We start from the raw sequence: 25,596 nt of genomic DNA, 5'->3' as shown, positions 1-25,596 counted from the left end.
TGGGCCACACCCTGCCCGCTCCTCTGTCCTGCTGGTGCATCTCCTTCTCTTACATCATGAACGGAAGGGTTGATGGGTGGGACTCGGAGGCCCTTAAACCACCCAACCTTTAGCAAGAGAAGAGAGCTGGTCCTAAACGGGCTGCCTCACATGTGCCCAGCTCCGAGCAGTCTCTTCGCTTACATTGTCCCATTGTTGACCTACAAGAATTTTATGAAATGGTTGCTCTACGTTCCCTATTAAAGATAAGACAAATTGAGGCTCACAATGGTTAGGTAACATGCAATTTAGTATGTTGCCAAGTTGGGATTTGAGCTCAGGCTGTTTTACTCTAAGACATAAACTTCATCTTTCATACCTTCCTTAGATTTGGGTAAGAGGAATCCTCTGCTGGGTCCATACTTTAGGGATCCCTCCGGCCCTAGTCCAGTCATACCACGCAGCCATGCCATGGGTCCTCCAACCCTGCTCCAGGCATCCTGGGCTGCGGACTTCCCTGCTAACTTCCCAGCCTTCCCCCTGGCCCATGCACTCATCTTCTCCAGGTCCACCCTGCTGAGGGCTGACAGGACCATAAGTGCTTACCCCTAGGCCTAAGTGGGCACCCAGGGGAGGCTGGTGGCAGGGTGAGCAGTGTAGGCACAGTCTGGACCTATGGGCTGAGCGTCCAAACACATCCACATTCAATGTGGGATGGATCTCTCAAGGTGGTCAGACTGCAGGCAGGGAGCCAAAGTGCCAAACGATATCAAGAATTCTAAATCCAAAACCTTCTAGGTCTTCCAGGTATTATAAAGGTCAGTGTTGGAAGTTAGAGCATATTTGATAACAGTGTTTTAGCTTGATTTGTATCTTTTTTAAAAAAAAGATTTTATTTATTTATTTATTTGACAGAGAGAGAGAGCACAAGCAGGGGGAGCGGCAGGCAGAGGGAGAAGCAGGCTCCCCGCTGAGCAGGGAGCCCTATGTGGGGCTCGGTCCCAGGACCCAGGATCGTGACCTGAGCAGAAAGCAGACACCTAATCAACTGAGCCACACTGGTGCCCCTTAATTTATATCTTTTAAACATCTCAATGCAGGGTCTGTCAGTTTCCATTTGTGCCCCTGCTCTGGGCCCACCACTTTAGAAGCAGGCCTGTTCTTTTTGCTCATTTTTTTTTATAATGAAGAGAAATATCACCTCCCACGTGAATGAAGAAAGCTTGATCTCATGTCTGATCATTTTTAAAGAACAATCGTGATGGGCTGTATTACCTTTTCATGATCAAGGAGCTCTTGTAAAATAACTTGTCTTTCCCGACATAGTTCCAAGAAATCTTCGGAGTGCAGACTTTCATGTAAGGCAGGGAAGAAGGTCAGCTGGGTGCAGTCCACTGCCACCTCCTCTCTTCTGCTCTCGGCTTCCTTTGGTGTCAGATCATCTGCAGCAGCATAAAGGGACACACGTTTTTGCCGTGAGCCACTTGACCTTACAAGGGATGGTGCGTAGCGTGGGCCTGAGTCACTGAGAGAAACTGCAAGGTTTCAGGGCAGGGGTGAGTGGTGTGGATCTCAGCGTGTCCCTCACTAAAGTGGACATCACCCCACTGACCCTGTGGTGCAGTCAACACACTGTTAGGCTGATTCATTCTGGAAGGTGTGCCCAGGTCTGGCTGCTCTGCAGCTCCAGAGTGACCACAGGGCAACATCTCAAAATTCACTCTCATTAATCAATAGAGAAATTCCTTTTAGGGTCATTTAGAATCTGTTTTTTTCTGAATTTCACTTATTCATTCTTTTAAAAGAGTGGGTGTTGTTTTTTTTTTTCTAATTATGGATGCACTATGATCCTACTGTAAAAAAAAAAACTTGGAAAACCCATAAAATTGTGAGAATAAATTTAAAATATTTGAGAAGTAAAACAAGTATCGCTCAGGCACCCAGACATACTGCTAATAACAAGAGCTCAGATGGAGTAAGTAAGCTCCTTCTCTGTGCTGGATGCTTTGGTGACATTTTTTTTCATCTACTCCTATGGGGTCGCAGATTCTATTTCAACCTCCCTTCACAATCGGGGAAAAGTGGAAGAGGCCAATTACTTTGCTCAAGGTCATATGGTCACAAAGAACTAGAGAGACTATGGACTCTGAGAAACAAACTGAGGGCCTCAGAGGGGAGGGGGTGGGAGAATGGGATAGGCTGGTGACGGGTAGTAAGGAGGGCACGTATTGCATGGTGCACTGGGTGTTATACGCAAGTAATGAATCATCGAGCTTTACATCAGAAACCAGGGATGTACTGTATGGTGACTAACATAATATAATAAAAAAACATTAAAAAAAAAGAACTAGAGGCCGAATCCAAATCAAGTCTGTTTCTCTTCCCTGTTCACAATCTGGGTTCTTTACTTCTAATATCTTTTCTGGACGTATAGCTATGTGCCTGCCTGCACATGCACGTGCACGTACACACACACACACACATACACACACACATGATTTTTTGACATCATAAGAATTAAGCTGCGTCTACTTTTTTTTCTAGAATTTTTTAAAGATTTTATTTATTTATTTTGAGAGAGAGAGAGAGAGCACAAGGAGAGGGGAGGGGCAGAGGGAGAGGGAGAAGCAAATTCCCCGCCGAGCTGGGAGCCTGATGCAGGGCTCGATCCCAGAGCCGTAGGCAGACGCTAAATCGACTGAGCCACCCAGGCGCCCCCTCTTTTCTAGAATTTTTTTTTAAAGATTTTATTTATTTATTTGACAGAGATAGAGACAGCCAGTGAGAGAGGGAACGCAAGCAGGGGGAGTGGGAGAGGAAGAAGCAGGCTCATAGCGGAGGAGCCTGATTTGGGGCTCGATCCCATAACGCTGGGATCATGCCCTGAGCTGAAGGCAGATGCTTAACCGCTGTGCCACCCAGGTGCCCCTAGAATTTTTTTGAGATTATATTATGAGCACTTTGTCATTCCATTAAAAGTTCCTTAAACTCACCTAAACCAGCTATATAATATTCTATTGTGTGGCTCTTTCATAATCACCTAATCCATCTCCAGTTTTTCAGAGGCACAGACAGTTTCTATTTCTAGCATGAGTGCGCTGTGCTGTGATCATGTGTGCACACCCAGATTATTTGCCAAGCATGCACTCTTGGGCACAGGCATTTGGGTTCCAGCTGAGCACAGACCGCATGGTTTCTGGATCCTGCTCCCCCGCCCTGTCCTAGACTTCCACTTGCCGAAAGCAGGCAGGCGCATGGCACGTGACTGCAAAGTTGAGGGGCTACTGGCCGTTTTCTTTGTGCTAAGATGCTCACCTCTTTGAGCTCCTCCCCACCTGGGAGTCTCTCAATTGGATGAATGAAAGTGTCTGCTGGTTTTCCCCATGAACAGAGAACACTGTATAGATATAGACACCCAGGGAAGCACAGGGAAGAACCATAAGCCCTTTCTTCTTCCCCGGCTGAGGTCCCTACTGGGGGCAGAGGTCTGCACATCGGGACGAGGGGACTGAGCAGCCCATGCCCATAGTCCACATCAGCACATGCTTTCCACCACCACAATCTCTGTAGGCTTCCCCTCTGATCTTGGAGCTGTGGGGCTTGGGGTAAAGAGAAGAGAAGCAAATGGGCATTACGACGTTATCCCAAGTCCTGTGCCACAGTGGGACCCCCAAATCAACCTGGGTTCAGGGTCCAGCACCCTCACTTCCGGGCACAGTTACTAAAGACTGGCAAGACAGCAAGCTCAATGCCAAATCCAGTACTTGGGCTCTAAGTGAGACAAGTTTGATCAGCGCTCGAAGTTGTCACTTGGTTAAGGATAGGACCCTAGCTGCACCTCAGGAGACAATGAAACTCACAAACAGGGAGCGTTTGAAGCAAAGACAGAAACACAATCTAGAATAGAGTGCAGATGTCTGTGTGTGTCTGCATGTTGTATTTGTGTGTGTGCGTGGGTGTTTGGATGTGTTCATGCCAAATGACCTCTGAAAATAAACCCAGGATTTCCAGCAAAGCCAACTCAACCAAATTTCTCCATGAGAATTATACAAATAAAGAGTAAGTGTAAATATCAAAAGTGACTCCAAGGATTTTTTTTTAGCCTGGGAAATAATAATGACTATTGTAGCTGTCATTGTTATCATCAGAATTCAGTGTAAAAAGTACAAATATCTCTTTAACCCATTTTTATTTTAAAGCATTTTCTTATTTTTTCCTATGTATTTTGGGTCACATACTGAGCGTGTATTTGTATTACTTGGGGATACTTTTAAGGTCTCTCTGATATAGCAAATTGACAAGATAAAATTCTTACTGTTACAACCTTAACATAAAATTCTTGGTTCCTCCTTATTCTGGAGAGTACAGTAAAGAAAAGAGTCTTAGCACCACCTACTTTAGACTGGCAGCGTTTTCTTCTCCAAAATATTATTTCATATTAAATAAAACCAAGAAGTGGTTTAATGACGAATGAAAAAATAGCTAAACAGATAAATGAAATACCTTGCTTTTCAACATTTGTTTCTGAAACACTGCCGTTTCTGTCTTGGTTTTCCTGAAATAGAACCAGAGAAAAGAGAAATGAAATCCTGAAGACTACTCTTGTGCCCCCCACCCCATCACACAGACCCACAAACGCACACACATGCACGTGACCCCCTGGAATTACTCATATACTCTAGCCTTAGATGCAAAAGGGAGGGAGCTAAATCCTAAAGGACCACAATAAAATGCAAGTATTCATGGTCCCGAGTCAAAGGGGAAAAACCCACAATCTTCCATTAAGTAGGACTTACAGTAATTACCAAAGATGATGCCAAAATGGGATTCAATAGCATCCCGGATGTCTGTGGTATGGGCCACCCTGGAGAGGGGACCAGGCCCAGGATCTGGGGCTGGGCAGCCTGAGAGACCAGAGACCAGGTTTTCTGGCCAGATTTTGACTTTGTCACTAGCACAGAGGTCAGGATACTTATTTTCTCTGCCTCCACTTCCTAAGGAATGTATTGAGGGAAAAATACTATATAAAACCAGAGGTTTACTGAGAGTATATTAAAAATTCAAGTGTAAATGAAATATAATTTTTTTCATTAAGTTTTATAAAGGATTTAAAGTGGATAAAAGATCTTGAGGTTACAGACTAGAGAATAAACCCAACATTGTATCTCAGGATGAATGCAGAAGGAAATGTCTTGCATTCCAGTGTCTGGAAGGCTGCCTTCTAGAATATCTTGAATTGGAATTGTTCAATGAGGACATGAAAGAACTATTAACAAATTTTTCCATATCCACTCCTAATCCAACCGGCTCCCCATTCTTTAAAAGGCAACACTGTCAGTTTGACAACACAGAGCTCAAGCTTCATCACAGGCAACTCCCAGGGACTACCTAGATGCCGTTGGTTGGGAATCCAATATGGCCTCAATGTTGTTTGGATTACATGGGTTATGAGCTCAAGCTTGCAGAAACAGCTGGGTTCAAGGTATTTCCACTGTAAAACTTGTTACGAGATTTGGTTGTGTGATAATGCCCATAGCAGGGCTGGTTATGACTGCTCCATGGCCAATAATTTGTACAAACACACAATGGCCATCACTTGGCTCTTTGCAAACACTGATGTCCAGATTATCCCACTGGACTTTCGTGGATGTCCGTGTTGTCCTGGGTTAGTGGTGTCAAAATGAACCACTCCACTATTCATGCAATCACTCATTTACTTATTCATTCAGGCTGTAGTTAGAACATCCTTTCTATGTACCAGGAAGAAAGAGTGTTTCTTTTCTTCTGTTAAATGGCATTGAGAACAAATTACAGCACTCCTACATTTAACTGTGTACATGACCTCTCCTGCCTGCCCATGCCAAAGCATTCCCAAAGCACTCCTGATGAAGACAGCATGGGAAGGAAAAGCAAAGGACACACTTCCCTACACATTTCCTGCCTGGAAGCATCATTGGTTTGCTGCGTTAAACTCTTACCTTGAGCCTTTCTGAACTCAGAGTTTCCAGGGGAGACAAGCGTCTGATGCGTCTCCTCATGCGAGCTGGTCCTTCTCTCCAGTCCAGTTCCCACCTGGAGCAAAGTGTGGTTTCTGCTGTCTGGCCCCACAAGCCCAGCTCCCCAAAAAGCTGCTCCTGAATCCTGGCCCAGGCGTTGGCTGCCTTGATGTTGCCACATCTCCGCCTCTGGAAAGCAGAAGGATGGGGTCACTCCTGGACACATTTCTCATGGGCTTGGGGGTGAACAGACCAAGTACTCTTAACTGTTGGAGAGAAATAACCCCCTCTAGGTGGCCCTGCACACCTGAGGGTGTGTAACATACTCTGGAGACAGGACTAGGCCAGGAGAAGAGATCAGTTTTTTAGCTTTGAGACCATTTAATCCAGGTCAAAGGAGGAGAAAAACCATCTGCCCTTTGGCTTTCAGAGCAATGTGACTGCTGGGTGCTGTGCAGAGCACAACTAGTCCCAAAGGTCCTGGGGCTGTTCATCAGAGTAGATTGGACAGCTATTTTATTTTATTTTTTTTTAATTTATTTATTCGACATAGATAGAGACAGCCAGCGAGAGAGGGAACACAAGCAGGGGGAGTGGGAGAGGAAGAAGCAGGCTCATAGCGGCGGAGCCTGATGTGGGGCTCGATCCCATAACACCGGGATCACGCCCTGAGCCAAAGGCAGACACTTAACCGCTGTGACACCCAGGCGCCCCATGGACAGCTATTTTATAAATGGAACGCAGAGTCTCACCACAGACCCTACTCTTCAAAAATGATGCTGAGGCTACTTTCAGTGTCTGGACTGGAGGTGTGGGGAATCAGTAAATCTGCCAACAATTGGTAGATCTGAACAAGTCATTCCTATCTCTGGACCTCAGATTCTCTAACTGATAAATGAGAGATTTGGCCTAGATATTGTCTAAGGGTCTTTGAGAGTGTGGAAGAGTTCTACAATGTTCATAAAAGCTAAAACCTTTGATATAACTGAAAATAATCCCTTAGCTATGCAAGCTTCATAGTTTGCATACGTGACACTTGACACACCTTCTGCTACAGTATAACTCGAGCCTTCTATAAAATATACCCCTAAATTGCTTTTGTATGCCACACTGAAGTTTTCAACATCACCTGCCAAGGGAACTTTGATAGCTGTCTATTTCAACAGTGGAATCAGCTTTGTCTGCAGGGTGAAATTTTGTAATTATTCAAATACTTGATGGTATTTGCCCTAAAATTTGATTTTAAGTTTTCAGAAAACTAAAAGGTGATAGTGTTAGTGACAAGAAGCACAGATCTCATACACTTAACATAAAGAGAAAAAAAATCATTTTCATACATTAGGGCTGAGCCCCTCACCTGCTGCATCTCATATCCTCTACCCAGTGGCACCATGAGTGAAACTTGAAACTTGTAAAGAATTCCTATTATCTTCATAAAGAAATCAAGTCTGAGAAAGGAGAAATGACTTCTCCAAGGACCAACAGGTGATGGAGCTGAGATTCAAACCCAGTCCATCTGATTCCAAAGCCTCTGCTTAAGCCTGCTTGCTGGTTCCTTTCCTGAGGGCCTGACCTCATTCAGTTAACTCATGATTTCTGATGCTATTACTTCAAAGACTGGCATGGCAGACTTAGAGTTAGGTCCTGTAAATCTGGGCCATTTGGAACAGGTAAATCATTCTTGGAACTAGAAAATTCCCATGAAAATACAACAGGGAGTCTGGGTGGCTCAGTTGGTTAAGCGTCTGCCTATGGCTCAGCTCATGTGATCTCAGGGTCCTGGGATCAAGCCCCGCATAGGGCTCCCTGCTCAGCAGGGAGTCTGCTTCTCCCTCTCTCTCTGCTCCTCCCCCCACTCATCCTCTCTTTCTCTCTCTCTCTCTCTCAAATAAATAAATAAAGTCTTAAAAAAAATAAAGAAAACATAGCAGACAATACAGTGCTTAGTCCATGGTCTTTGGCGTCAGATGGAGCTGGGTTGTCATGGTGTTTCCGCTTTCCCCAGTAGTCTGGTGTAAAGGGGCTTCAGCTTCCTCACCAAATGCAGTTAATAATATTACAATAATAATAAAACCATGGGTTTATGGAAGGATTAAATGAGACAATATTTTCAAGAGTTTTATGTAGTGACTTGCCTGGCATAAACACTATTATTACTGTGAATAAAGCAAATCCTATTTCAAAGCAAAATTATTTTGTTTCTTAAATTCTTATCCCAAATAGTTACAGCATTTTCTATAATACTCCAATTGGTTCATAAGGAACTCCAGAAAAATAATGCCTGTCCAAAGCCTTTTACAGGGATTAGGTTATATGAAATGAATACTCATTTGAGAAAAATATTTCAACTCCTTGGAGATTGCCCCTGGGTTTGGAATAACATATAGAGCTTCATAGAGCATGAACAATCCCAAACTATTGGGTTGTCCACCCTGGACTTAAAATTAGTCTTTTAAGAGTATCCTCTTCACCCCCAATGATCTACCCATGCAGCCTGAGGGTTCACAGCTGCCCGAATCTTCATCACAGGGCAAATAAGTTGTCTGGAATACCTGTGGCCAGACAGACGTGTGTCAGTGGTGAGACCCCTCAGACATGAGTGATTATTTTAGTCTGTGATAGAAAGCTACAGGTGGTCCCAGGACAGAGGGCATGAGATGACCAAACAGAAAAGCCCTGAGTTCCCACACCTGCAAGGTGCTCTGTGATGCTCATGTTTCTTTCTCTTTTTTTTTTATAAACAGTGTGTAGGTCCTTTAAAAAGTTAAAAATTGAGCTACCCTATGATCTAGCAATTGCACTACTGGGTATTTACCCCAAAGATACAGACGTAGTGAAGAGAAGGGCCTTATGCACCCCAATGTTCATAGCAGCATTGTCCACAATAGCTAAATCGTGGAAGGAGCCAAGATGCCCTTCAACAGATGACTGGATTAAGATGTGGTCCATATATACAATGGAATATTACCCAGCCATCAAAAAGAACGATTTCTCAACATTTGCTGCAACATGGATGAGACTGGAGGAGATAATGTTAAGCTAAATAAGTCAAGCAGAGAAGGACAATTATCATATGGTTTCACTCACTTATGGAACATGAGAAGTAGGAAGATCGGTAGGAGAAAAAAGGGAAGAAGAGGGGGGGTAAACAGAAGGGGGAATGAACCACGAGAGACTATGGACTCTGGGAAACAAACTGAGGGCTTCAGAGGGGAATGGGGTGGGGGAATGGGATAGGCTGGTGATGGGTATTAAGGAGGGCACATATTGCATGGTGGACTGGGTGTTATACACAAGTAATGAATCATGGAGCTCTACATCAAAAACTAGGGATATACTGTATGGTGACTAATGTAATATAATACAAAAAAAGGGCATCTCGGCTCCTTCCACAATTTGGCTATTGTGGACAATGCTGCTATGAACACTGGGGTGCATATGGCCCTTCTCTTCACTATGTCTGTATCTTTGGGATAAATACCCAGTAGTGCAATTGCTAGATCATAGGGTAGCTCATGTTTCTGCACCAGGTAAGGTCCCCTTTCAGTTTAAAGCTTGATTGAGCCAAATGCCACACCAGAGACTCAGAGACAGGGTTTCTGGTATGTCAGAGGTAGCTATGATTTGGGGCTGAATGGAAACTTTTGGGTAGCATCGATGAGCTTTTCTTCTGGGAAACCAGCCCTTCTCTGTTTTTGGTCCCCCATGCTTTGGAGGGGCTGAGTCCAGCCCTGGCTTCAGTCCTGAATGGCATCTAAATCTGGTTAATCCAAGGGGTGAAGGATGATAATGGGACGGGCTAACATACATCCTTCCCCGGGATTGGGAACAGTGCTCTCTGCAGCCCATCTGGAGCAGACAGTGCAGAGAGGTGGATGTATGGGTACACGGTCATGGCCACCTGTCTCGAACCCAGAGTGCCTTTATGTGCATCAGCAGTGCCCCCCGAGGCAGAGATAGCCCACAGGCACGCGGTTCAGCAAGAAGACACAACCTTTGTACTGGTTAGAGAGTGGCTCCCAGGCTTTGCATGAGCCCTGCCTACTTCTAGGATGCACAGCCTGGGAGTATGAGTTCACTGGGCTCCTCATCCATGTGCGCTGGCGCCTTTATGTTGTAGGAGTCTCATACGTAGCTGTGTGTGTGCTGATGTGAACATGGGGTGTTTGTGTGTCTGTGTGGGGGGGAGTGTGTGAAGAGAGGAAGATGGAGAGAGAGGACTGATTGCTTAGAACAGAGCTTGAATCCCTGGATCCAGCTCTTCTTGAAGCTTGCTTCCCCTAGATTTTTCAGTATGACATAACAGTTTGAGCTGAATTTCTGATATTTGCATCTGAAAGTGCTGTGACATTGCTGCTATGAACACTGTTGTGCAGGTGCCCCTTCAGATCGCTACCTAGTCGTGCAATCGCTGGGTCATAGAGTAGCTTTATTTTTAACATCTTGAGGAACCTCCATTCTGTTTTCCGGAGTGGCTGCACCAGCTTGCATTCCCACCAACAGTGTAGGACGGTTCCCTTTTCTCCGCATCCTCACCAACATCTGTTGTTTCCTGACTTGTTCATTTTAGCCATTCTGACTGGTGTGAGGTGGTATCTCATTGGTTGTGATTTGTATTTCCCTGATGCCAAGTGATGTTGAGCATTTTTTTAATAGCCAAACTATGGAAAGAGCCAAGATGTCCATCAACAGATGAATGGTTAAAGAAGATGTGATATATATGTATATATGTGTGTGTATATCTATCATCTATCTATCTATCTATCTATCTATCTATCTATCTATCATCTATCTATAATGGAATATTACTCAGCCATCAAAAAGGATGAAATCTTACCACTTACATCAATGTGGATGGAACTGGAGGGTATTATGCTAAATGAAATAAGTCAATCAGAGAAATATAATTATCATAGTTTCACTCATATGTGGAATATAAGAAACAGCGCAGAGGATCATAGGGCAAGGGAGGGAAAACTGAATGGGAAGAAATCGGAGAGGGAGAAAAACCATGAGAGACTTTTAACTATAGGAAACAAACTGAGGGTTGCTGAAGGGAGGTGGATGGGTGATGGGGTAACTGGGTGATGGGCATTAAGGAGGGCATGTGATGTGATGACATTGGGTGTTATACACAACTGATGAATTACTGAACTCTACATCTGAAACTAGTGATGCACTATATGTTGGCTAATTGAATTTATTTTTAAAAAAGAAGGAGCTGTGACCAACACTTGATGGATATACAGAAACTGAGCAAGAAATGGCAACAGCCTGTTAGTCCCTAGAGAACCCAAAAGTGCGACAGAACAGTGCCTCTCACATACTAGAAGAAAGGCTACTTCTGGGATGGCAGGCATTTGCAAAGCGCTTTAACCAGGAAAGCCTGGAATGTTTTAAAAACATCACAGGAAGAATGAGGCATTTCCGTACATGATGGTAAGGACCCCCCCCCCAAGAATAGCATGGTCTGGGCATACAACAGAGCAGAACCAGAGCAGCTGGACCTCAGAGAAGAGAAGAAATATAATGTGGAGAAGGCCAAGGGGAATCTGGGTAGGGCCAGAGGAGAGGAAATGGTTTTTTGCCAGGACTTCAGGAGCGACAAGAAACTGGGGAGACTGAATACCAGAATTTCCTGATTTACTGGTAATATAATGATGGGATATAACGATGTTTGGATTAACCTCCAAGGCACTGGGTAATGTGACCTTGTCATGCTGTGGGCTCCTGCCATCTCCAGAGACCTCTCGGTTGTGGGTAAATGCCAAGTTAGAGAAGTCTTACACCACCTATTCCCGAGAGCCCTGTGGGCCAGGATCCCTGAATCTCAGTAGCCCCACCCTCCTGGGGAGACCTCACAGAGTACACTTGGGAGAAGCTGTCCTTGAAGAACATGGCAAGTTCCACAAGTCTGATCTCTTTACAGAATCTGGACGTGGCTTTTCTGGAAGTGGAGTGGGGCCTGCACTGGGAAAATGTATTGCCCCTTAAAAAAGCAGGATGGATGCTCCAGACCCCATTATCTCTGGCAGACGGTGATTACCTCTGCATTCCTCTAAATGTTGAAACAATCTGTCTTAAATATTTAAACACTTGGAAAGTATCCTTATGGATTAGCCTCAAAATGCTGATTTTCTCAAAAATACCTCAAACAGTAAAACTCTACATAGCTATCTCAAATAGTATCTGAACCCCATTCAGGCCCACTGCTGAAAATGAGCCAGGTCAATGTTCTAGAAGGCCGGATACATTCCTTCTGGGCTCGGAGCCTCTGCTGAGGTTCTGTCCTTTCCCCCCGTGAACTTTCAATCTCACAAATTCCAGCAGAAACTTACAAAGTACCACATAGCACATCTCTCCTAGCCATAAGCAAATCTCCCAGGCTCTTCCAACAGTAAGAAGAGAGATGCTCACACTCTTGACTGGATGCTGATTTGGATGTTTAGACAAACAACATCTTCCATCTTGAAATGGAATAAGTGTGAAAAGGATGTCCATAAATAAAGAATGCAATCTTAAATGATTCATCCTATTTTTCCCCCCGATAACAATTGAATTTATTAGCCATATTGCTAGTCCTGAAAGAAGTCAGCAAATACAAATGGGTGGGACACCGATGTGCGAGGGTCTGCCTGAGGGTCACAGGTAACATGCAAATATTCCAGCAGGGCACCCATCCCTCTGTGCAGTGCAGTCAGCAATGTTGGGGTGGGGGAGATGCCCCTGATAAGGCCCTTCTCCAAACTGAGAGTCTGTTTAAGAGCCTGTGCTGCCAGACAAACCAGAATGCCTCCTGATAGCTTTGACAGTAGCATGTCCTATAGACCCCCAGACTCCTTTTCCACCACTGTCAAGTCTGATAAACTGTCCCCCTCTTTACAAAATAGCCAGGGAGGCTGTGTTGCTAACCTTCATGTTTCTGGGGTGCAGGCCACACATCTCATGAATCCCTAGTCCCAGGGTCATGTGTGAGCTCCTAAACAAGCTTATATGGAGAGAATTAGACCAGGTTACTTGGCTTAAGTTGATCAGAGCCTGTTTCCCTGACATTTTGGCCCCACTGTTCCACTTCACCTCACCCCAGGCACAGCCCATGGTTCCTTACACCCTACTGCTCTTTTCTTTGCAGTAGAACATCCTGGTACTGGCCTCATCACCCTGCTTGTGGTTATTTCTTTACTCTTGGTCCCTCTGCTGAGTTTTAAGAAACTTCCAGGCACAGCAGTGGCAGTTTAATCTCTGCCTTTCCTATACCTAGCATAGGCTTTGGAACAGAGAAATCATAGAGAAAATAATATATTTAGTATGGTTTTAATACTATTTGTTGTGCTCTATTATTAGCAACCATTTTTAAACAACATTTTGTTAACAACAGCATTGACTAAAGATGAACTTCTTGGCCCTTCCATAACTACACATGGGCCATGTATTCCCTGCCAGCCACTTCTGGGTGCTCTATACTTGTTCTTTAGTCTTCACAGTTAGGCGGTATGATCCCGTCTTGGAGATGGGGACCCTGAGGCTCAGACTGCATGCCTGGGAAGAGGCAGATCTGACTCAGCTAGAGATCTCACTGGCATGGTAGACAATGCTCTTTACTTTGACTGTCCAGAAATCACACCTAGAGAGCTCTTTAACTACCTAAACCTGCCCTCATGAGTGGCGACCCCTTGCATTTAGGATAAAATTCGAGAGCCCTAAGGTGGCAGCAAGCCTTTTGTGCTCCAGTCCTTCCTCATCTTCACCCCTCTTCGTTCCCAGCTCAGGTCACCCAGTCACTTCTTCTTCCAGTTAACTGGCCACATCCAGCTCTTTCCTGATCAGGACCTTCCCACATGTCTTCCCTTCGCCAAAAACACATCCCAAAATACTTCAGCCCATCCTCCTCCTCCTTCAGATCTCAACCTAATGGTCACTTTCTTGGAGGGGACCTCTGACCTGCCCAAGTTAAATTCTCCCCACATCATAATCTCTCATTGTACCTATATTTTCCATGTCTCTTGCTCATCATAGGCAATAATGATCTATTTACTTGTACAGGTATTTAATATATATCCCTCCATAGAGATAGAGTGAAGCTACCAGAGAGCGAGACCCGGGTCTGCTCTGTGTACAATTGTGACCCTAGCTTACAGCACAGAGTCTGAGGCACCCTGGGCTCTTGACACCTACTTACTAGTGGATGAATCAGTAGGTAAGAGGATAAACATGCTACATGTCTCCTCAGCTGCTGACAGCATGGGTCCAAATTCACCGCACAGGTCATGCAAGGAGAACTGAATCGTTGCTGACCAATGACTGACTTAGCCAACTAGAATTTAAGCCAAAAGCCCTTCTGATTTCTTATTTCAGAATCAAGGTAGATTCTAGTCTTCTGTGCAGAGAAAAGAGCTTGTTGTTTACCTGTACATGATCTTTGTACAAAGATGCATATAGTTCCTGTCCTCTTCTTCTGTAGTTCTCGATACATGACACAAAATCCTGGAAAAGAAAAGAAGCAAGTCACAGCTTAATGACAGCTGTGATTTTAGATGAGAACTTCTCTACTCTGACCAATTATCATGGGACATAAGAGTTACAAGTTTTGTTGGTTAAATCAATCACAACCCCATAAATAAAGACTTTATCTATGTTGATACTACACACACACACACACACAGAGAGACACACACACACACACACACTCACATACATGTCTATGGGTTACTTCCACTTCCAGCTATGAAAACTTGGTTATAACAGGTCAATCTTCCTCCTAAGAATAACTAGAAAAATCCATATTGGAATAATCTGCTCTAAGACAGCAGAGAGCCACCAAGACAGCCAAGACTTAAAGAGTCAAGATCTTGGAGATAAAGAAAACTCACTGAGATGTGCCCAATGCCCAAAATCCATGATTTTTTTTTGCCCCTGAGATATTTGCAAGTTTTCAAATAACACAAGAGGTCAAGAAGGTGACCAGAAAGGGATGACTAAGAAGTAGAGAAGCTTAACAGAGCTTTTGGTGCTTTCAGGTGGCTAAGAAGACAAAAACTGGAATTTAGGCTCACCAAGACATCTAGGCCATAAGAGACCAAGAGTCCAGAAATAGGACAGTGAAGTAAGCCCAACTTCCTGCACTGATGTTCTTTAAGTAGTTGTCAACTCATAAGCAGTGGGATTTGGAGAAACCAATAGGAGATGGGCTTTAAAGAGGGATCTATGAAGGGCTGCACCATAGAAATAAAGGCAAATTGGAAATAGACGAGGTCTTAGAAAGCTGAAACCCAACTTCCAATGAGCTCAACTTCTGAGTACATTATAGCAATCTGCCCCCACTTCAAATACATGTCAGAAGACGAAGAAAGTCCTTTCTGGAGAACCATCACACCATCTGAAGCCTCTAATGGAGAACTTTCATATGAAATATTCAGTGATCAAGCAGAAATTACTAGATGTGCCCATAAAAAGGGCCAAGAGAAAAACATAATAAAAACATACCTACATGTATCCAGGTATTAGAGTTATCACACATGAACCTCAAAACAATGCAAGTAATGTGGTCCAAAAAATGCAATATGGAGACTTTTGCAAGAGATATGTAATCTATGAAAAATAACCAGATAAAAATTCTAAATCTGTGAAAGATTTACAAGAGACATTCCTTGAAAATAAGGACACAAAAGGTTGAAAGTGAAAAAATGGTAAAAAAAAAAATAAACTGGAGAAACACTAACCAAAAGAAATCTGGTAAAGCCATATAGATGTCACCTGAAGGGGCCTTTAAAGCAAGAATTGTTACTAGGCAGAAGGATGGATGTTTCATAATGATAAAGAATAAATACACTNTGAATTAATTGAAATTAGAAACTCTATAGGTAAGTTTAACAACAGAGTGGATACACCTAAACAGAGGGTGAGTGAACTTGAAGAAATATTCTTGCTAAATATGGTGAGACAAAAATATGGAAAATATTTAAGAGATAAATAGTTAGATACATATATCATACAGAGAAAGCATCTAGCATATGTGGATTGGTGTCTCAAAAGGAGAGGAGATAAAAGAATGGATCAGAAGCAATATCTGAGAAGTTAATGAGAATCTTCCCAAATAGATGGAAGGCGTTGAGCCACAGATTTGAGAAATTCTATAATTCTGAAACAAGAAATATACAAAGAAAAAACACATAAGCCCATCACAATAAAACTGCAAAAAAAGCAAAAAATATTCAAAAGGATAATAAAAAAATTTAAAAAAATAAAATACATTTTGAATATTAACCCCCCAAAAATATTCAAAAGGACAGAAAACACATTATAGTATCTTTAAAGAAGCAACAGTGAGAATGGTAGAAGCACTGAAACAATGAAATAACATTTTCAAATCCTGAAAAAAAAAAAAACCTGACAAATTTAAAGTCTCTAGCCAGTGAAAATATCTTTCAAAAATAAAGACAAACTAAAACATTTTCAGGTGAATAACAGTTGAAGAATGTGTCACCATTGGAACTGCACCAAGTGAAACACTGAAGGAACTTTTTCAGTAGAATGAAAATGATTCCATTTTGAAGTCTGAATCTTTGGAATGAATGAAACACTATGGAAATGGTAAATATATTAGTATATCTAAATGGATATTGGTTGTAGGAAGATAATAAAGCAATGATAATAATAGGATTTGAAAATGGGATCTGAAAAATGAAGAATTGAAATATATGAAAAAACAACAAGATGGATGGGGTAAATGAAATAATGTTCTAAGTTTTTCAATTAAAATTTTGGGAAAACGGTCTAATTTACATTAGTCTCTAATAGAGCAAATGTGCATGCTGCTGTAATTTCTAGCGTAACCACTAAAACAAAATAAGAAAATATGTGACTTCCAGCTAATAGAAGGGATGTGCAATAATTTAAAACAGTTAATAATATGTTGAAAGAGAAAAAAAGGAATAAATAACAGATATAAAAACAAAAAATTTTAAATAAGATGGATTTAAACTAAAATTGTCATTAATTACATAAAATGTAAATAGAGTAAATGCTCCAAATAAAAGATAAACAGAGTCACACTGTATCAAAAAGGAAAAACTAAGGAAATGCTACTCACAAGAGACACTCCTTGAAAATAAGGACACAAAAGGTTGAAAGTGAAAAGATGGTAAAAAAAAAAAACTGGAGAAACACTACCCAAAAGAAATCTGGTAAAGCCATATAGATGTCACTTGAAGGGGCCTTTAAAGCAAGAATTGTTACTAGGCAGAAGGATGGATGTTTCATAATGATAAAGAATAAATACACTAGGAAAGTTTAAGATCTAAACGTGAAGCATCTAATAACATAGCTTCAAAATACTTAATATACAGACTAACAGAACTAAAAGCAGAAACAAGTCTACAATCACACAGGAAGATGTTAGCTCATCTCTCAGTAACTAATAGAATAAGCTGACAAGAAAGATAGAAATACAGAATATTGAAGAGTATAATAAGCAAACCCTATCTCATCCATTGTTTTAAAAAATGCAGAAAGTCAAATGATACAAAATGCACAAATGGAATCACTACTGAAACCTGCCACAGGATGGAACATGAAACAGAGGTAAAATAATTTCAAATGACTAAAATCACACAGAATATACTTTTTGAACATAGAGGGATTAAGCCACAAATATTATAAATCCACAAATATTTAAAAGTTAAGCAATAATATTTTAAATAACCCATGGATCAAAGAAGAAATCAAAATGGAAGTTAGAAAATATTTTAGCCTAAATGAAAATGAAAATATGACATAATGAAGCATGTATGATAGAGCTAAAACTTTTTTGTGGGAATATATGTGATCATCAATGGTATTATTAGGAAAAAATAGACATGTAAATTAATCATATATATTAAGAAATTTGAAAAAAAATAAACCCAAGGAAAATACATTTAAAATCTCCCCAGAAAGTCTGATAAGAAAAAAGGAAGCAGGAAAAAATTACTAGGAGCAGGAATGAGAAAATGAGACATCATTCTAGATTCTACAAACACTTAAAGAATCATTATGAATAATTTTATGCTAACGCATTTGAAATTTGGATGAACTAGATACACTCCTTGGAACACATAACCTATCAAAAACAAATACAAAAAGAAATAGAAAATCTGAATTGTGCAATGTCTATTATTGAAACTAAATCTGTAAATAAAACTCTTCCCACAAAGAAAATTTCAGGCCTGAGCATAAATAGTAGTTAGAGGATGAGAGAGAAATTTGAGAAAAAATTTCAATTGATCAGCAATATATAAAAGTATAATGTATTCCCACAAAATTAATACCAATCCTTCTTAAATTTTCAAAAAATAAAAAATAAAAAAAAGAGAACACTTCCAAACTCATTTATTCATGATAAAAACTCTTTAACAAAAGAAGTATGGAAAGAATTTACCTCAACACAATAAAGGCCATGTATGAAAAGCCCACAACGAACATCATAATCAATAAGGAAAACTGAAAGCTTTCCCACTAAGATCCAGCAAAAAGCAAGAATGTCTACTCTCACCACCTCTATTCAACATAGTACTGAAGTCCTAACCTGAGTAATTACATACGAAAAAGAAATAAAAGGCATCCAAATCAGAAAGGAAGAAGTAAAATTATCTCTGTTTGCAGATGATATAAACATATACGTAGAAAACCCTACAGACTCAAACAAACAAACAAAGACAACAAAACTGTTAGAACTAAACTAATAAATGAATTCAGTAAAGTTGTAGGATACAAAAGCAACATACGAATATCAGTTATGTTCCATACCCAAACAATAAATTATCTTAAAAGGAAATTAAGGAAACATTCCCATTCACAACAGCAACAAAAAGAGTAAAATAAAATAAATTTAACCAAAGAGTTAAGACTTGTACACTAAAAATTATAAAACACTAATGAAGGAAATTAAAGAAAACACGGATAAATGAAAACATATCCCTTATTCATGGATTGGAAGAATTAATACTGTTAAAATGTCCATATTACCTGAAGTGATTTATGACTCAATTCAGTCTCTATCAAAATCCCAATGGCATTTTTTAAAGAAAGAGAAAAAGCAATCCTCAAGTTCATATGGAATCACAAAGACCCTGAATAGTCAAAGCAATACTGAATACAAAGAACAAAACCAGAGGCATCACATTTCCTAACTTCAAAATATATTATAAAACTATATTAATAGAACAGTATAGTATTTTTATTTAAATATTGACATAAAACAAACATAAACCAATGGAACAGAATAGAGACCCCGGAAATAAATCCATGTATCTATAGTCAATTGATCTCCAACAAGAGTGCCAAAAATACACAATGGGGAGGTGGTGTATCTTGTGTGTCAATAAATAGTGTTGGTAAAACTGGGTATCTACATGCAGAAGAATGAAATTGGATCCCTATATCACATTATATACAAAACCCATTATAATATATGTAGAGACATGAACAGACTTTTCACTAGAGAATATACAGATGGCAACTTGGCACATGAAAATATGTTCTACATCATTATCCATTAGGAAAATGAAAATTAAAACCCCAGTGAGAGGGGGCGGTGGGAGGATGGGGTAACAGGGTGATGGGCATTAAAGAGGGCCCGTGATGTAATGAGCACTGGGTGTTATATACAACTGATGAATCACTGAACCGTACCTCTGAAACTAATAATACACTATGTTAATTAATTGAATTTAAATTAAAAAAACCAAAAACAAATGAACAAACAAACAAAAAACCACAGTAAGATATCAATACACACCTATCCAAACTGCTAAAATTAAAAGGTAACAACACCAAATGCCTGTGAGGATACAGAGAAGTTAGAACCCTCATGTACTTCTGGTAAGAATGTACCATACAGCCACTCTGGAAAACAGGTCAGTAGTGTTTTCAAAAATCTATGCAACTACCATATGACCCAGCAGTTGTACCCCTGGGGAGTTACCCCAATGAAATGAAAACTTATACTCACACAAAAACTGAAAACCCATACATAAATGTTTATAGCAGCTTTATTCATAATAGACAAAAACTGGAAACAACCCAGATGTCCTTCAGCAGGCAAGTGGTAAACATATTGTGACGCATCCATACCATGGAACACTTAACAATAAAAAGGATGAATTGTTGGTTGTTGATACATGCAGCAACAACCTGGATGAGTCTGCAAAGAAGTATGGTGAGTGTGAAAAGACGACAATCCCCAAAGGTCATATACTGTATGGTTCCATTTAAATAATATTTTGAAATGACACAATTACAGAAATGGAAAACATGTTAATGGTTATGAGAGGTTATAGGAATAGGGGGAAAGGTAGTGGAAATGGCTGTCATGGGGCAACATGAGGGATTCTCGTGGTGACTGAAATGTTCCTCGTTGTGACATTTACTGCAGTTTTGTAAGATGATACCACTGGGGGAGCTGGGTAAATGGTACATGGTATCTCTCTGCTTGCCTTCCTTCCTTCCTTCCTTCTTTCCTTTTGAGAGAGAAAGAGAGCATGCATAATCCAGGGAGGAACAGAGGGAGAGGGAGAGAGAGAATCTTGAGTAGGCTCCAAGCTCAATGTGAATCCTGACACTGGGCTTGAGCTCACAACTCTGAGATCATGACCTGAGCCAAAATCAAGAGTTAGACACTTAACCAACTTAGCCACCCAGGCACCCCTGCATTATCTCTTCTAACTGCATATAAATCTACAATTCTCGAGATAAAAAGTCTAGTTTAAAAAAGTCATTGAGGGCTTTATCTTTACCATTCCAAAAAAAAAAAATACTCATATCCAGAATATATAGAAAAACTGCTATAAATCAAAAAGGAAAAAACCCCAGAAAAACCTCAATAGGAATTTTTAGAAAGAAAAATTGAACAGGCATTTAATTTTGAAAGATGTCCTAGGGATGCTTAGGTGGCTCAGATGGTTAAGTATCTGCCTTCAGCTCAGGTCATGATCCCAGGGTCATGGATCGAGTCCTACATGGGGCTCCTTGCTCAGCAGGGAGTCAGCTTCTTCCTCTGCCTGCTGCTCCCCCTGCTTGCGCTCTCTCTCTTTCTCTCTGACAAATAAATAAAATAAATCTTTAAAAAAAAATTAAATAAATAAAAGATGTCCTACTGACCAACAGACATACAAGAATGTGATCAATTCGTTTGTCATCTGGGGAACAAAAATTAAAACCACAACGAGAATATTCAAAATTCAAATAGGCTAATAATATCATATTGATTATGATATGGAACAAATGAACTCTCTTACACTGCTATATTGGTACTACCATTTTAGAACATTGTTTGGTACTATCTTAAAAAGTGAATATATGTATACTCAATGAGTTAGAAATTTCGTTCCTGGATATATACCCAAGAGAAATTCATACATATGTGTTTCTATAGTCATGTAAAACAATGTTCATAAGAGCAGTGTTTGAAATAGTCCCTATTCAGTACTGGTCAGTACTATTCAGTATATGAATAGTCTGGGAACAATGCAAGTGTCCATCAGCAATAGACTGGGTACATCAATTATGATATATATTTGTATATTGAATATTCTACAGTAATGGTTCTTAAAGTGGTCCATAAATCCTGGAGGTTCCTGAAACCCTTCCAGGGAATCTGTGAAATAAAAGCTACTTTCAAAACACTGGGACATCTTTGCCTTTTTTTTCGCTGTGTTGACATTTGCATTGATCACCCAAAAGCAATGGTGAGTAAAACTAGCATCATAATCTAAATCAAGGGGTTGGCACCAACTGTGGAATAATGATTGTGTATATTCCTCACCACTAGGAATTCATAGCAGGGAAAAATCCTCACATAAGAATGTCATTGATAAAACAGTAGAAATTATTAATTTTATTAAATCTCAACTTTTGAATACAGTTTTTTAATAGTCTGTGTGATAAAATGGAAGTATGCATAAAGCAATACCAAAAAACATGATGGTTGTTTCAAGAAAAAGCACTATGCAATTGTTAGAGTTATGAGCTAAACTAGCTTCTTTTGTCACAGAACATCATTTTTATTTGAAAGAATAACTGAAAGACAAAATTACAGTTATTAAGACTGAAGTGTTTTGGCAGATATTTTCTTGAAAATAAACAATGTTAATCTGTCATCTCAAATAAAACAATCTGACACTATTTGCTGCCAAAGATGAAATTTTGCTTTCAAATTTTAAATATTAGAATGTCGGAAAATGTGAATCTGCCTCTTTAAGCTTAATGGTTTCCCAGGAGCTAAAAGTTTTCCTTATAAGATTGGTGGTGACATGATTTTTATCATGTTGCACAAGGAAGGATGTCAACATTAGGGAGATCTATGTAACTCAGGGAACCAATATTCCTAAAGCATGCTAGGATGCATGTTACAAAATCATGTATGAATTAAAATATCCATTCAAAGTGCAAAACAGATCAATATATTTTAATGTAATGGAGGACAAAAATTTCACTGATAAAGGTTTCAACTAACCCTTAAGAAACTACTGCTTGTTGAGTTTTGGTGTAGTATCAAAGAATGTCTACAATTTTCTGAAAAGGCTATTAAAATATTCCTTTCTTTTCTAACTACATATCTTCAGGGGGCTAGATTTTCTTCATATATTTCAACAACAACAAAAAAAAATAGTACAACTGATTGAGTAAAAAAGCAGATACAAGAATCCAGCTGTCTTCTTACTAAGCCAAATAGATATTAAAGAGACTTGCAAAAATATAAAACAATACTACTCTTTTAATAATTTTTCATTTTGAAAAATGCAGTTATTCATTAAAAGTGTTATTCATTGTAAATGTAATGGGTTTATTACTGTTATTTTTAGATGAATTTAAAAAGGCATTACTTTTAAATTTTATTTTAATTTCTAATGTGGTAAATATCAATTGATACAGGCAACATAATCAAAAGCTTTTTGGAGTCCTCAATCATTGTTAAGAGGGTAAACAGTTCCTGAGAATTATTATTCTAACACTATGAAAATGAATGATGGCTACTTCATGCAATGACATAGATAAATTGCACAAAAATAGTTTGGAGTGAAATAAGCCAGAGAAAAGCCTATATACTCTGTTATTTCACCGACATAAAAGTAACACTGTGAAAAACTAATGTATGATATTAGATGCCAGAATAGTTGCTACTTTGGGGAAAGAGGGGACTGGTGACTAGGATGGGACATGGGGTTTGGGAGTGCTTCTGGGCTGCATTTTCTTTTCTGGGTACTGGTCACATGTTCACCTGTCAAATTCTTAAATCTGTATATTTGTGATTTGAACACTTTTTTCTATGTATATTTCAATAACATAAAAAAGTGTTTATCAGCAAAGACTCAAAAATATGAAAACAATACAATTTTAAAACCCCAGTTGCAGTTTTGGAATACTGGGAATATGGTGATTTCTCTCTTTTCTTTTATTTCCTTTTTTTTGCAAAATTTTCTTTAATATTGCTGTTTACCCACATTTATACACATTTGTAAGTAAAGCAATCCTTATGAGCATCACAAGTGAAATAAAATGCTGACAAATTTGACTAATTTTACATTTAAGGCAAAAGCCCAGACTTCTTTCTAATACGATGCCTTGGAGACATGCAGCAGCAGAAGAGAACTCTTGGGGAACACTTGGACACAAAGCAGCTCCTGTCAAATGGCACGTGTGCCATCTTGCCATAAAGGGATGGGCCTTGTGTGGACAGCCACGGGGATTAACTGGGACCAGGGTAGGGAGTTTCAGGCAGGCAGACTTCAGCAAGGCATATGAAAAGATATCCAGATTTCCATGTTGTTCAGTGTTGCTAAATGAGAGAATAGGAGGTAGAAAGAGTAGAAGTCCAGGGACCTTGGTTCTTGGCCCTTACTGGCCACAGTACATGGGCAAACCACTCAATGCTTTCAAAATCTGTTTTGCCATCTATAAGATGAGTTCAAAGTACCTCCTTTGACTATTCTGAAGAGATGTTATGAAGAGAGCATGAGACCGTATGCTGAAAGTACTTTGTAAACCAATAAGGGTCACCCAAAGAGACTATTTGTGTGTAGGTCATGGATAAGATCAGTTGAAAACAATTGACCTAGATGGTCTCTTCAAACTTCACTATCAGATAAAATGCTATGTGAGTTAAGTTATAAATCATCTTTCCTCTTCAAATACATATCGCACCTACGATCTATAGTTCAGGGTTGCTTACATCCTTGCTCAGATACTTCGTTTCTAATTTCAAATTTACTCTCTATTGTCAAGGTCAGAAAATATTCATTGTTCACCTACTATTTCCCAGGTACTGGAGTACAAAGATAAACCTGATACCTCTTTTTGTGGAGTCCAATGGAAGAGACAGATGCTTATGGCTGCCATGGCCAATGTTGAGCCAGAACTGTGCACAGGACACAGTAACACAGGACCCAGTAAACACACAGAAGAGGGGACCTTGTCCCAAATCATGTTCAGATTAGGCTCTGTGGTTGAGATGTTGCTTCAGCTGTATCTTAAAGGAGAGGTGGTTTTTTTTTTAAAGATTTTATTTATGTATTTGAGAGAGAGAGAGAGAGAGAGCACAAACAGGAGGAGGGGCAGAGGATGAGGAAGAAGCAGGCTCCCTGCTGAGCCGGGAGCCCAACGCAAGACTTGATCCCAGGACCCTGAGATCATGACCTGAGCTGAAGCCAGCTGCTTAACCTACTGAGTCACCCAGGTGCCCCAATTAAAGGAGAGGTTTTAAATAGGAGTCTGATGTAGTCCATTAGCATTATAGATAACTCATTGTTACAGCAATTTGAAAGATGAATTAAATGAAGGCAAGATAGGAAGTAGGGAGCCCCCGTAGGACACTACCATGATAGTTCAAGTGAGACATCACACAGTGGAATGAGTGAAGTGGAACAGTCAAATTCAAGAACTATATGAAATGTAAAATTGGTAGGAGTCGGTGACTGTATGAAATGGTAAGAATTTCTCCAAAATTTCTGGTTTGCCTAATGAATTAAATTAGATAAACTAAACTAAGAAAAATTAAGAGTGATCACGAGAACAAGATAAAGAGCAAGAGTAAGTGATATGAGGACATGCTGAATTTCAAATGCTGGAGGCACAGCTGCACCTCCCTAGAATAAACCTCAGGTGAGATATCCAAGGTTGACAGATTTGTGAGTCATGAGCAACCAGATGCTAGGCAAACCCTGAGGGATGCAGAGAATAAGTACAGAGAGGAGACCAGTGAGGAAAGGTATGAGACCTGGAGAACACTAGCGAAGTTCAGGCCAGGAGGAGAAAGGTTAGAGGTTTAAGGAAAATCAGAAAGAGATGTCATGGAAGCCAAGGGCCATGTAACCATAGTGAATGCACCAGAGAAATCCTATAAGATGAGGCCTGAAAATGTCCGTGGGATGTGTCTGCAGAAACTGGTCATTGGTAACTTCTGTGAGTTATTTCAGAGGAACGATGAGACAGCAATGAGTCAGCTAGAAATGTGGAGAGAAGACAGTGGAGACAAGGAGTATAAAGCAACTCATTCGAGAAACTTGACTCATGAAGAAGAGAAACAGATGTGGGAGCAGAGTCACACGATAAAAGTGGAAGAACATGACTCAAATGTATTACCAGGCTG

At 40.2% G+C, this 25,596-nt stretch overlaps 1 protein-coding gene across 1 annotated transcript in view; it reads right to left on the bottom strand.

Moving 5' to 3' along the window:
• The window catches only part of WDFY4 (WDFY family member 4), a 290,100-nt gene that overhangs the window by 95,577 nt on the left and 168,927 nt on the right, over positions 1–25,596 (bottom strand). Inside the window, exons 41-44 of the mRNA XM_034663601.1 lie at positions 14,382–14,459; positions 5,958–6,164; positions 4,483–4,534; positions 1,255–1,421 (exon numbers count right to left, since the gene is read on the bottom strand). Of these exons, the coding sequence (XP_034519492.1) occupies positions 1,255–1,421; positions 4,483–4,534; positions 5,958–6,164; positions 14,382–14,459 (504 nt within the window). The remainder of the gene's footprint in view (positions 1–1,254; positions 1,422–4,482; positions 4,535–5,957; positions 6,165–14,381; positions 14,460–25,596) is intronic.

Source organism: Ailuropoda melanoleuca, chromosome 6, assembly GCF_002007445.2.
Source record: "Ailuropoda melanoleuca isolate Jingjing chromosome 6, ASM200744v2, whole genome shotgun sequence".
NCBI classification, from domain to species: Eukaryota; Metazoa; Chordata; class Mammalia; order Carnivora; family Ursidae; genus Ailuropoda; species Ailuropoda melanoleuca.
Note: the sequence above shows the minus strand (reverse complement) of the source record. Positions and strands in the feature narration are given on the sequence as shown.